This window comes from Nestor notabilis, unplaced genomic scaffold (assembly GCF_000696875.1).
Source record: "Nestor notabilis isolate BGI_N333 unplaced genomic scaffold, ASM69687v1 scaffold15418, whole genome shotgun sequence".
NCBI classification, from domain to species: domain Eukaryota; kingdom Metazoa; phylum Chordata; class Aves; order Psittaciformes; family Psittacidae; genus Nestor; species Nestor notabilis.
In genome coordinates, this window is record NW_009940798.1 from 44136 (window position 1) to 58259 (window position 14124).

General features: G+C 35.3%; 1 protein-coding gene across 1 annotated transcript in view; it reads right to left on the bottom strand.

Moving 5' to 3' along the window:
• LOC104410412 (nesprin-1-like) overlaps nt 1-14124 on the bottom strand; it is a gene marked incomplete at its 3' end in the record, with an annotated part of 123053 nt that overhangs the window by 43184 nt on the left and 65745 nt on the right. The window contains exons 10-16 of the mRNA XM_010020561.1: nt 13332-13469; nt 12134-12298; nt 9482-9594; nt 8765-8933; nt 5154-5250; nt 3141-3343; nt 199-363 (exon numbers count right to left, since the gene is read on the bottom strand). Coding sequence (XP_010018863.1) covers nt 199-363; nt 3141-3343; nt 5154-5250; nt 8765-8933; nt 9482-9594; nt 12134-12298; nt 13332-13469 — 1050 coding nt within the window. The remainder of the gene's footprint in view (nt 1-198; nt 364-3140; nt 3344-5153; nt 5251-8764; nt 8934-9481; nt 9595-12133; nt 12299-13331; nt 13470-14124) is intronic.

Here is a 14124-nt window from a genome sequence, read left to right on the forward strand (position 1 = left end):
GCTGTATAAATGAAAATACAAACAAATGAAATCCCCAATAAAATAAACTGCTGTCACGCATTCCTCTCTAATTTAAATAATGAACAGTTAGGCACTTCAGTAAGTTGTCCTATAGTCTTGCTTGTGGGGCAAATCTGTTTTGCATACATAGAAATGACAAAGTAAATATCTAGAAGCAATAATAGCAAAACCACATACCTGCTTAACTTGCATAAACAATTCTCTCCATCTTCCATTTAGTAATAGAAGCTGCTGTTTAAGGTCTCTGGAAATGGTCTCATCACATGTTTCAATCAGAAAATTACCAGCATCATTCATGGCTGTGTGCTGCTGGATCCAATGAGGTAAGTGTCGGAAGAAATCCTGAAGAAAATGAAAACACCTTTCTGAAACCTTTTCAATTATTCTTTATCTCAAATCATGGTGTTAAAATTTACTCACCAGCTAATGGCTTGAGAAAACTCTTTGAACAATTATCCTCTGAAGCTCTTAATACTTGATATGCCATAATAGAATTTTAATGTGCGTGAACATAACATGTGGAATTAAAAAATACCACCAATTTACTTACAGCTTATTTTACTCCAGTGAGTAGTTTCAGTTAAATTAATGGAACTCCTCCTTAAGAGAAAGCTCCACAACTGAAAGTACTCTTAGGGCTCATCTAATTTCTATCTTGTCTTGAAACAGTATGGGCTGATAATAACCTCAGCCGTATACAAACTGTAGAGAGATTGCCCCCCTTATGCAGCTTTCCAGGGTCTGGCATCAGAAAAGACCTGAGCAGACTGATTCTTTGTCACTGCTTCCCTCCCGTTCAGAGTAGATGATGGTCAGCCTTACTAAAGGTCAAGAAGAAAAAAGCACATGAAGAGAACTATTCATGTCCTTCCTTCTATACACTTATTCCCATTAACCATTACCTTCCTCAGACCCTGCTGGGGAGTCTCCCCATTTCAGAAGACAACATAAAGCATGTGTAAAATTTGGACAAGTTTGGAAGGTACTGTGAAGCACACCACATTCTTAATTAAAATTAATGCAGGTCTTTTTAAGGAGGTCCCCAGATGAAGTCAGGAAGCCCTCTGATAAGCTTTGGATACAGCTGTTGGAAAAAGGTGTGGGAAAGCGTAGTTACAATGGGGTCATGATTGAAGTGCTTAAGAGGTACTGCAAGTAAACAAAGAAGTTGTAGAAGGAACAGTTTGTTCATTAATACCTTTACTGTTAAATTTCTAGTACTTTGCAGTAGAAAAATCCAAGCACATACCAGTTTTTTTGCATGATCTTCTGTGCTACAGGTTCACAATAAGGTTTTTGAAAACAGAAGCCAATGAGAAAGCCAACAAACCACTTCCTTTTGCAAAAAGAACAGTGGTACTTGCTGGTCTTGAAATCATACAGAGATAATGGAAAGAAGAAGAAACCATGACAGCATGGTAAGGAGCTACTACAGTCTTTACCTAGGTTGAAATACAGTGGAATTAAGTAATGCAGGTAAGCTTTGCTAAAGATGATCAAAGAAATCTTTGTATCGTATTACTGATACAGATTTTATAAAACAAATATTCAGAAATGTTTAAAAAAGTTTTATGCCATATTCCAAAACATTGAGATTTCATCTGGGATTCCAGCTGATGGAATACATGACTATTAATTGTTGAAAACAATATAACTATTGCTTTTTGGCTTAATAACCAAATATTAAAACCGCTAACTTAGAACTATCCTTGGAACTAAGTAAACATTTTTCCTGTGGAGTGCTAGGTTCAACATTAATAATAGAAGTAGCTTTAAAATATTTATCTCTGTCTACAGATTATATTACCTCTCAGTAATCTTCAAAAGCTTTGAGCCAATGTGATTTTAAGAAGAAATCAGCATTTTGGGCATAATAAGGCTTTCATGTCAAAGGTTTTTGACAAGGCTTTTTGAAATTCTTCATATATCAGAAAGGAAAGAAGTACTTGTTGGATTTAGGTTTGAAATCAGAAGCAAGTATATACTCTACAGATATTTTCACATTTCTGCTATCAAAATCTTCAAAGGTAAAGTTATAAAACTGATCAGAGAAGTAAGTATTTTAATTTTATTCATATATATGAATATAAGAATATTTAATTTTAAGCATTGCCAAGTTTCTTACATAGAACACACACAAGGAGCTAAGATCAACCTGATCAGCTGATGTCATCCTTCCTGCTTAGTAATAATAACTGTTGGTATTTATATTATGTCAGACTATTGAATTCTTTCCAAAGGCTTATTTTGTATTTAAAAAGTATATTCCAACTTTAGTGAATTTAAATTAATACACTTTTACCAACATTTATACTGTTCTTTCATTTCTGACCTGATTTCACTTTGATATCTTTCAACCATACTTTAGTGTTAGGAGCTAGAAAGTTGCTACATTGGGATTGGGTGATAACGTAGCACCTATTAAATACAGTATTATCTAAGGCAATCTGGGTAATTATTGAAGCTTCTCAAACATAAATCTTAGTGCTCCAGTACTCTAATATTAGAACAGAAGAAAAAAAAAAAGACAGCAGAACTATCTTTATGATTGCAGGTCCCAAAAGGAACTACCTAAAAGATTTCTAAAATGCCAGGGAAATGGATTAATTACCCATCAAACATAAAAAACATATTAATCATCTTGTCCTTTGAAAGCAACTAATGCTGAAACCTGTCATCCATGTGGTAAAAAAATCCATGGAATAAATAATATTCTTTAAGTATTCATACATAATATACATATTCATAAATATTATTCTTTAAGTATTTATACACAGCACATCACCTTGCACTTTGGTGTTAAAAGCTGAATTTTCCTTTGAGCGAACCATGTGACATTCCTATCTCTGAGCAATATTGCTGCCTTACATTCATGTCCAAGATGTCTCTAACTATGTTATCACAGATGATGTCCTCCCTGATTACATGTATATCTGTGTATGTCTGTACACTATGTGCAAACATTGAAACAACTATGATGAATGCAGACAGTACAGCCAGAACTAAATAAATTATCTCTCTCTTATGACATTTTGTAAAACCACCTAAGCAAATGCAAAAGCATATCCCACATTTCATAATTTATAAAGTAGGCAGATACATATGCTATTAGTACATACCTTTTTAGAAGGTTCAGGCTGATTCAGCATTTTTTCAGCATCTTCCAGCCAAGCTTGCAGACCTGCCACAGTGCTGCTGTATCTGTCCCAATTAGCAATTACTTCTTCCAACATGCTTCTTACACTTCTGACCTCTACTGAGAGGTTCCTCCACTGTGCTGTTGTTTCATTCATGAATTTCATCACATTCTCAACTTCTTCCACTGAGATGCAGGGCAGACATTGATTATTCTTGTAATTTCGTGTTATGCTTATCCATTCTCATCATGTAATTATATTTTACTGCAACTTCTATTTCAATAGGTTTTTATATACAAATGCACAGTCACAGCCCTATTTTAGTACAAAATTGCAACTGAGAAATTAAAGCTGTGAATTAAAGACTAAGGAAAGTACATAAAGAGAGTGTTGTATTGAAACAGTCACACTACACATTCAGCATGGTGTTAATTTCTAATCTGTGATAAATAAATTAAGGGAGAAAGTCTCCTTAGAAAAGCAGAAAATAATAAAGTTGTATAATGTACAAACACATAGTATGTCTGCATTTAAAAGTACTGAATGAAATTCTGATCATCTTTCCACAAACTTTAAAACCAAATTGCTGCTAACTTTTGCCATTTAATTTTTAGTATTTTCCTCACAGCAACAAAGGAATAAGTGTTTCCTCATCCCAGAAAAAAACAGAGAGAAGAAAAAGGACCTAAGAAAATCCTAAAACTTCATAAAACATGCAGAATACAGATAGTTTAAAAACCACTTTTTTGGCTAAGGTGTCCTCTAATTTGTGCTGCTGTTTCTGAACTCATATAAGTGAGTAGCTGCCCTTTAGAAAATAAATTGTTACTGGATTTTTAATTTTTTTTAATAGCATTGAATAAATCTATTAATTTCAGTATTTGTAAGAATACTTTGTAAAAAACTTTCACTTTCGTAAAATTTGAGTGTCACCATCGTTAACTTAAATTTCCCAAATTAAAAATAAAAGACATCTATTTTCTCTACACATCTGCTAATCACTTCAGCCGCTGTAGCAGTCTTCCACAGACATTGTTGTGTTATCTACCGAGCAGAGATTAAAGTGATTTCATGTCTGTAACTATCTGGGTCAAATATTGCCCGCATGTATTCTCACTGAACTCAGCAGTATTCAGGAACTAAAAGAGGCAGTTGTTGAATCAGCTAAATATTTTCCTCATGTATGTCATATTTCAAGTATCATCTGGGTTCCTCTTACAAGTTTTCGTGGTTAATGAAGAATCTTCAATAAATCAGGGGATAGTTTTGCTACTACGGTGTTACTGGGACCTGCTCTCTTTTGCCTTTTTCTAGTGAAGCCAAGCCAGGGAGTACTTCCAGACACCAGAACATGATCTTCGCCACACCTAATTTGGTCTCTGGCATGCTTCTGGACCAAACCAACAGAAGGGGGCCTACAGAAATGCTGGAGAGGGGCTCTTCATTAGGGACTGTAGTCACAGGACAAGGGGTAATGGGTTTAAGGACAGGGGATGTTCAGGTTAGATATAAGGAAGAAGTTCTTTATTGTGAGGGTGGTGAGGCACTGGAACAGGTTGCCCAAAGAAGTGATAAATGCTTCATCCCTGGCAGCGTTCAAGGCCAAGCTGGGTGGAGTCTCTGGTGACATGGTCTACTGTGAGGTGTTCCTGCCCATGGCAGAGGGTTGGAACTAGATGATCTTAAGGCCCTTTCCAACCCTAACTGTTGTATGATTCTATGGACCTCTCCCATTAGGAAATCTGAACACAACCGCTCTCTTCTGGAGATTAAAAAATTTCAAAAGCAGGAGGGCAGGCTGCTCTGCACCAGATGGCTTCATGCTAGAGAATATGTGAAACCGCGACCAGAGGCTGTAGCCTCTCTGGTGAACTGCAGATGCAACAAAGCTCTGCTGCATGGAAGAAACAAATACTGGGAGATCTTTTTGGAGGATACTTATGTCTGAAGAAATCAAAATGGTGTCCCCATGACGATAGAAACATAGGCATTTACCTGAGCCATTTGCTTTGGCATACACTTCAGCTGCTCTTTTCAAGATCTGGTAAGTAACTTCATACTGCTCAAAGAACTTACTATTTTCAATAACAGACTGAAAAGGGAAAAATTAAAACAGACAAGATATTAATAACAAGGATAATTTCCATGAAATTACATCAGGACAGTGACGACAACATGTAACTTCATTATTCCTCCACTGTTTTTTTTCATTATTATAAAATAACACATAGATTTCATCTTTTCAAACTAATGGTACAGCAGAGTCAGACTTCAAAAATACATTTATTTACTTTGCATATAGAAAGATTTTTTTAATACATTCCTAGTCTGCTAGATACTGGCGTGCTGAAACTCAGTATCACACAATACTTTAAATGTGCAGAAGCTGAGCAATTAACTTCAGCCGCTGAGCTGAAGCAGAAGCTGAGCAATTAACATTAATCTAATGGAAACTGCTTTACACTGAAATATAAGTGGAATCATTTTAATAAAAGAGAAAATTTCATCAATATAGGTCACCACAAAAATCAAATCCAGCTGAACTTTAAGAACTGTTCCTGTATTAAGCCTTTACAGAATGGCACATCTCACTTTAAGAGATGAAAAACATTTGATTTATCCTTCAGTTTTCCTTCACCTCCTTTATAACTGGTAAAAATAAAATCAAGGAAACGCTGTACAAAGAGATGCTGCTTTTCCAAAGTGTGACACAGAACTTTGTTATGTTTTAGCTGTGTAAGTTGCTATAGCGCAATGAGTAATTTATCTGGGAATATGCTGGTCACAAATTAACGGCTCTTTATCATCTATGCCTCATTATCCCTTATGGAAAATGACAATGATGTATTTTTTAGATGTCTTTCAGAAATATTACCTCCTTTAAGTGCAATATATAATTATATCTCTGTATTATGTGAGCATATTGTATCTTACATTACCTCTGTTAACAAAAGAAGAAAAATCTGCCTTTTTGCAGGGCTTGTATATTATCTTACCTAATGTACTTATCTAGAGTTTTGGAATGGCTTTGGAAGTTATACTACCTCCCATGGCTCCTCGGATACAGATCTACAAATGTAAGGCAAGTACATCTCACGTATGTCTACACAAGCTTTGGAATGTCAGAGTAGACAAAATTCTATGTGTACTAGTGTGATTTTGGTAAAACCAGGTTTTGAATGAGGTCAAAGTTCAATGTACTTTGAAGAGGATGGTTAGATTTTGTGCATTCATTCACTGACATCATATGACATGAAAAACAGTTTAAAAAAAAAACCCCAATCTGTCAGCCAGTATACATCTAAAAATCTTCTACTTTAAAATCTTTTACAGTTGCTATGTCAAATCACCACAGCTATCTAGTACATAATTTAGAAATGTGTTTATAACCAAGAAAATTAGAAGTCATGGACAACCAGAATTTTTCTCTGCCCTAGTGTTAAAAAACCAAAACCTGGCATGCATAAAGAACTACATATCTTACTATGAATTATGTGACAAAATCTTGACTTTCATTTTTGTCAAGTCTGTATATACAGACATTTTATCCTGAATTAAAACCTTCAAGACTTCATATGATAAAATAAGACTCTGCCAAATGGCTTATATAATACTGCTCTCAAGAGCAATAAGAAATATTTTCAAAAATTAAATATAGACACTTTACTGATTAATATTGTCTCCCGTCTAACAAAATCCTTTAAATAAAATATGTAGCTTTTCTCACATCCACATAGCATACAGTGCTAAAAAAGTGTCAATACAGCAATGCTAAAACACAGCTGCGTGGGTTAAAATCCATGGATAACTGTACCCAGTATCTCCATGACATTTGAGACTTTGGTACAGCACATTCTTCAGGTTGATGGTGCACAATTTGTGCTGACCTTCAGTTATAAGTTATGTGACACCCAGGTGAAAGGATGGGATAAAGTAATAACCACCACTTTTCTTTTTAAGCTACAGTATGTAAATATTTTCCAGACATAGGCTCTATTCAGATTCTAACTACGCATGTTCCTAGAATGCTGACATTGCTCAGTCTGCTTTGGCAGACAAACACACGTACATTTTTATCTCCTACTAATACAGTCGCTGAGTACAAGGTACTGACTACAGCTTTCCTACGTCAGATTCCTAATTTACTGGAAGAGTAAGACTTGGCTCTCAGTCCTAGAAAACTGCTCCCAGATAAGCCAAAGCAAATAAAGTCTCTTTTCATCACTGGACAACTGGAAGGGGCCAGAAGCCAAGGCCATCAGGAATGAAACTGAGCTCTCTTTATATTCTTGTCCCAGTTCCCTCATTTTGATTTGATGCAGTTTCAGAAATGATGCAAGAAAGCATTTTCTTTCCCATAACGACCATCTCAGCATTAGTGGTCTGAAGCACAAGAGTAATTCAGGCAATCACACAATAACATACAAATTTGCCACTTAATGTTCATTTTAAAGCAAAATATAAAAAAGTGATATAATAATCCAGAAGTCAAACTATCCCATTCCTTATTATTTCCCTTGTCACCTTTAAGTAGTTCAGACTGCAACAGTCTTACAGAGCATAGAAATGGACTATAAATCTTAGCTATTGCAAATCATTCTAGCAAACAATGTTATTCTAAATATCCACCTCAATTTTGCAAGGCTTGTCTAAACCAAAGCTTAACACCTGAATTTTATGTGTCCCTAACTGCTAAAGTTTAAACATAGAAAGGGAAAAGTGTGAACAGGTCTTTAATTCTCACTTCTATTAAGTTTGCAGTACTTTTCAAAAGCAATAAAAACTATGAGGCTGTCAGGGCATCAATAACTTTTTTCTACACTGTGTCCTGGCTCTGAATGGTTCTATAACTGTATGAATTATTTCCAAACTGAATTTTCCCATGCAATTTTGCTCATATGGATTAGATAGAAGGGGGAAAAAGCATTTAGTCCAGCCCTGCTTTTGAAAGAATCCCTCATGCCCTAATGTAGAAGTGCAGCAGCGGTATCGTTCTACCAGCTACTTGGCACTGCAAGTTTGGATTTAATAAGATACAGCAGCATAAGACTGAAAGGGAACATATCCTTTCAAAGAATAAAATAAATCCCTTATCAGTATAGCATATTGAACAAGTACACATAGGCAACATAACTTCTTTTTTAAACTCTCTTCATTTGGAAGGCCTAAAAAAAAAAGTACTGTGGGGGACTGCATTCCCAAAACTTCCTCTTTCTCCGTAGTTCACCTGTGAATAGTCACTATAAAGTGCATCTATGCAGTTGTAAGAGATGAAATTAAGTTTTTTGTAATTGTTATATAAGATAATTAAAAATCCAGCAGTTGAATATGCTTGATAAATTGATGGTTGGACAATTAACAGCTGGGACATTATTTCTGCTTTTGAAGGGGTGGTGCAAAGAGAAAAATATTAATTTTTAGCCTTTTAACTAAAGTTCTCCATGGGGAAGACAGATTCACCTCTGAAAAGATACTCCACAAAAATACAGTCATAAAGTCAATAACTGGCAAGTCTTTTTTCTGTTTCTGTTCTTTTGTTCATTCCTAGCAATCTTAAATATGAATATTTCAAAAATAATTATAGAAAGACTACAACCCCAACTTACAATATAATTTTGAAGAAGTAGTTCCACTGACTCTCGTCTTCCATATTTGATAATCCATGATTTTAATTTTGATTCTGCAAGGACTAGGAGTGACAGTAGACGGTACTTCAGTTCCAGAAACTCCATCTTCAACAGATGGAGCTCAGATGAAGAGACAACAAAATTAAACCTATAAAATGAATCACACTGTAGTAAAATACAGCAACATTCATTTTTGCAGGACAGACTGCAAGCTTTAGTTAGCTCAGATATTTTTCTAATATTTCACCTAATTCAGAGTCTACAAACATGTAATTATGCATGACAATAATTTTGATGACTGCTTTTAAATAGAAAACTAATTAAATTTCTGTTTATACATAGAAATCATCTGTTTATATCTGTTACTAAGTTTTGCAAAGTCATTTTTCTTTTCTTTTTTCACATGCATCCTGGCTGTTATTACATAACATTTCTTCCAGGGACAAGTAATAACAGGACCAATGTAAAAAGTATTCCCTTCCAAAACCCATTGTTTATTTTGATTTTCATCAATCCATAGAGCATCAGGCTACTCGGTATATTTTTATGTCTATTCTAGGAGGTTTTTCCTTCCAATTTTTTTATGCTTGCCACTTAGAAACATAATTAGACAGTGATTTCTACACGAACAGATTAAAAAGCAAACAGGTCCCCTTTCATTCACAGAGGGTTTTTATTTCAGATTGAAAGCCTTACCTCTCTGCCATATCCTCTAATTGGTCAGGTGGAACAGGCACTCCATTAACAGACCTGGCTCCGTGGATCTCATGGAATGCCTTTTTGTGACCGTCTATGTTTTTCAGCAGATCCTAATTTGGTTTTAAGAAAGAGACCGATTGAAAGAGTGGGGGGGGAGGGAGAGAAAGGGAGAGAGAGTAGGAGAGAGGCAGAAGGGAGAAAAGGAAGGCGAGAAGGCTCACAGTAGGCTATCTAACTAATAAGCACAATTTTAAGCCTGCACTGATGACTCAATGTAGTTAACTATTTGATCATGCTTTCACATTTACATGCAAGGTTATGCATACCACAAAAGCATTTACATCAACTTGAACATGCACATAGGGAACCCCCTTATAAGATGCTCTGCTACAGCTGTGCCTAACAATTATGGAAGATTTTAAAACGGAGGATACACTGCAAAGGTTTAACAAAATAGCAACTCTTAACTGTATTAAACATGTCTGCAAATACAGTCTGCGAATACTCACAGTAAATAGCCTGCAAAACATCACAACAGCATAATCTTGCTAAATTTACTCTTTACAGATAACCTTTATTAAGTATAATTCAAATTTCAAGCAACTAATCTACTTTGCTATATATAAGCAGAAAATCCACAGCTCCTTATATAAGTACATATTAAATATTTAGTGAACTTTTCACTCTCTCACCATTAAAAGACTTCAGGATCGCGCTCTCTATATTACACGAATGAATGCAGAATGTGGTACCTGACCTGTATTCCTGTGATAAGAATTGTACCAGCAAAAACCTTACAGCAGAGCACATTTCAACTGTAACTAAGCAACACCACTTCAAACGGCTTCCTGGAAACTACATATTAAAATGAATGACTGGCAGTAGTCTTTGAAGAGATACTGTAACAATAACGTGTCAAGTCCCCAGTGGCTGAGAGGACACAGAACAGTGGTATTTTACTGCATACAGACAGCTTCTGGCACAAAGTGCTCAAAAGCCTGTTAGCAGAGTAAAATATACAAAGGTCCCTCATTCTCACCTAGGGGAACAAAATGCAGGCTTGCGTATTGATCACAGATGTCTACTTATTCCTCTGTGCTGAGGAAGGGTTTCTCTCCAGCCAACGCCCAGTGTTTGCACAGCAGAAAGTAAAGGTATTCACTGGTTCAGCTCAACAAATGGTCACACTGTCCCCATCAACCCACCTATATTTTCATTGTTTTCCACTTCAGCCAACACCTTGTTGTAAAGAAAAATGAACTAGGCTTTCTCAGATGCAAGTAATGCACTGATTTTACCACGGTGAAAACTCCAGTAAGGGTAGGTAACCTGTGACTAACATACTCCCACATAAAGGAAAGGCTTGGAACAAGTATCTCAGCTAGTTGCGTTTAAGACCGTGCCAGAAAAAAAGGGATGCCCCTAACATGCATTGTGAATCAAAATAGAACCCAGTAGTTTCATTCAATGTCAACTGGAAGCTCATGAAAACTTTTATATAGTATTCTTATGAAGTAAAATCCTGCTCTGCAAAATGACCCTAAACAAGCACATTGTCCTTAGCTTTTGGATCTTGGTGGCAATATTAACTCAAACTCAAGTGCTTGCCTGATTCCATGAGGTTTGTCCAATTAACCTGCTACGTTTTATTTTAGTTCAAAACGTCAATAAGCTATAAAGTTCGCTAAAATAAACCATTGTTTTGTTTAAACAAAACAATGAGACAAAGATAGATGAGGCAAAGATATAAAGTGATGATGTTATCTGAACAAAACCATAACAAAAAACCCAACAACTTCCTAGGAAACAAAGACTGAAAAAAATACACTAATGCTTTTCTGGTACTATCCAACAATTGCACATTAGGATTTATCAATGTAAAACTAGTGAGAAAACTACAATCAAGTTTTAAAATGGCAGCAATGGGGGGGGGGGGGGGGAAAGCAATATAAACCAATACAGTCTTACTGCTGCAAGTGCACACTTCCTCTACACCATTTTTTTTTTTTCATATATACTGGTTCAGTTTCTTTTATAATCTCACCAACAATTTTTGTCTATATTTTTCTCTTATATATTACATAAATACACAAACCTCAGTTTTTATTTTAAATGAGAACTTAGACTTTGCAAAGAATAAAGGTAAAGTTACTTAAATTCATATGGAAAAGTTTCCCAACTGCCACAGCAGAGGGGATTTCTCATGTTATTTGTCATCACAACACCATGAATAAGCACTTCATTCTAAGTCTTACCCTGGTGCATATCACCTGCAGTGACTACCAGTGCACTAAGTACATTTGCGTCCTCTTCCCTGTTTCATCTAAGTTCATATTAGTTGAACAATGTACTCAACTTATGAGCTCCCTATGGAATTTTACCCAACAGAAATCCTAGAATAGGGGAACAGTTGAAATATTAATACTTGGTATCTTTCAGCTGGAAGAAGCAGGAACATTCAAAGGCAATTCTGAATATTGCTTGTAAGATACACAGTATAGTTCAAGTCATCACTAAAAGACACAGATTCAGTTACCATCAAGATGACGCCACCCATAGAAACTAGAAATAATCTTTCTTTGTATAGTATGGATCATTTACAGCTTTGGAATTAAGTATAATGTACAGAATGAATGCATGTAGATCTACCTTATGTTGCTCAAGCTTCCGGTGTATTATATTTGCTGTTTCCTCATGAGCTTGCTGAACAGTTACTTCTTCCCTCAGAGCAGCCTCTGCTCTATAGAGCCAAGCACCTATGGTTCCCAAAGGTGCAGGAAGAGATTTATCAAGGTGTATGTGCCAATCAAGTAGCTAGGAAATAAAAGTAAGAGGATTGAACATACTTCCTTGCTTAATTATACAAACAAATATCTTGAGAAAAATCAGACTTTATACTGTAAGACCAAACCTCCAATAATAGGGTACGTTTGAGACATAACCCCAGGTGTATTACTTCACATTAGTTCTGAAATTATAGCATTCTCACAGGCAACAAAATCTCTTTAAGGATTTTCTGATTTGTGTATTTCCCTTTCAGAATGATAATTGAGATACAGAACCAACCACATATAAACTGCAACAGCTGACAAGCTAAAGATCTGAAATTTCACCATTTAATAGGCACAGCAAGGGATGTGAGACCTTCTTCCATGCAATGTCATTTATTTCATGCTCTTGCATAAAATCTTTTTATCTCTATTTTGAGCATATTTTCTATGTGTAAAGGACTGTTGAGTTGAGAATACAGCAGCAAAATGTCACATCTTTTTGGCAATCCCAGTTACAGGAGTAAAAAAATAACAAAAATTGTGTCAGAATATTTGTGAACAGATCCTCTGTTAAATACATGACATTTAAAAAAAAAGAAAAGAAAAACCCCATGAATATACACTGAGTAATAATGATTTAATAACTTCTTATTTGGTACAAATGGTATAAATTGCTAGGCATTTTTCATTCAATTATTACAAAATTACTATAAAATAACCCTTAATTTATTATTATTACAACCAAGTCAAGACTAACACTAAAGCCTCATTTACTGATAAAGTGTTCAGTGATACACAGAAATTTTTTTAGTCGTATTAAAAAAAAAAAGTTATATTAGAATCAAAGTATAGTCTTTATCTTACAGCTCATATTCTGTCTTTGAGCAATATTAAAGATTGTAGTGCAGTAAATGTTCTCAAAACGAATGCAAAATAAATCAACATTGCTAGAAAATTGGTCCATTTTTAGGTTCCTAATGGCTGATAAAATCAATATCAAACAGATTTCTAAATTATTTTAAATTCTTATCCTTCATTTAATAAAAAAGTATATAGCATAATAATTTTCAACTTACCCTGGAAGAAACTCTCTCCCATGCTTGCTTCACCATAGCTTGATCAAGTGATAATTTACCATCTTTCCTTAATGACTGGGTTACAAGCTCAATCTGTTTCCTTTTTACCTCATATTGTACTCTGAAATGCTTAAATGACTGCATAAAGAGAAAATAAAATAAATGTCATAAAAAGTCAAACGAACTCTTCAATATTTATGGAGTACTACAACCTATGACAATTTTGTACTGATAAAAGCCATAATCTTTCCCAAAAAGGAGTAGCAGTAAACTTACATATTTACACCTAAATGCATTTTATTTAAGGTATATAGAGACTGTAGAATCCTCTAGTGAAATATAGGCAGGACTTTTGTATTTCCTTTCAGCTATCAGATGCCTGAACACTATATGAAAGGAAATAATTGATCAGATAAACTATCAAACAGATTAAATGCTACTTGGGACAGACACTGGATGCTTTTAGAGAACAGCCAAGCTTCAGGAGAAAATATAGGCCAAGCTTTATATTGCTGATCTAGACATTAACCTTTGAGAGAGGGGTTAAACATTAAGCTCTAAACCCTGTCCTCTCCCTCTGTCACCTCATCCAGCCTTCAGTCATAATTCCCATCTGAGCTATATCAAGCAGAATCTGGAAGGACTGTGCAGACACATGCTCACTTCTAACTAGGACAGTCCTTCACACTGCTAGAAAAAGCTCTGTGTTAGGCAAACCATCTGTGCACTGTTCTACGTAGGAAAGCTGGAGCTGACATTATAATTCCTCCACCAATAAAAGGCAAGACAATTT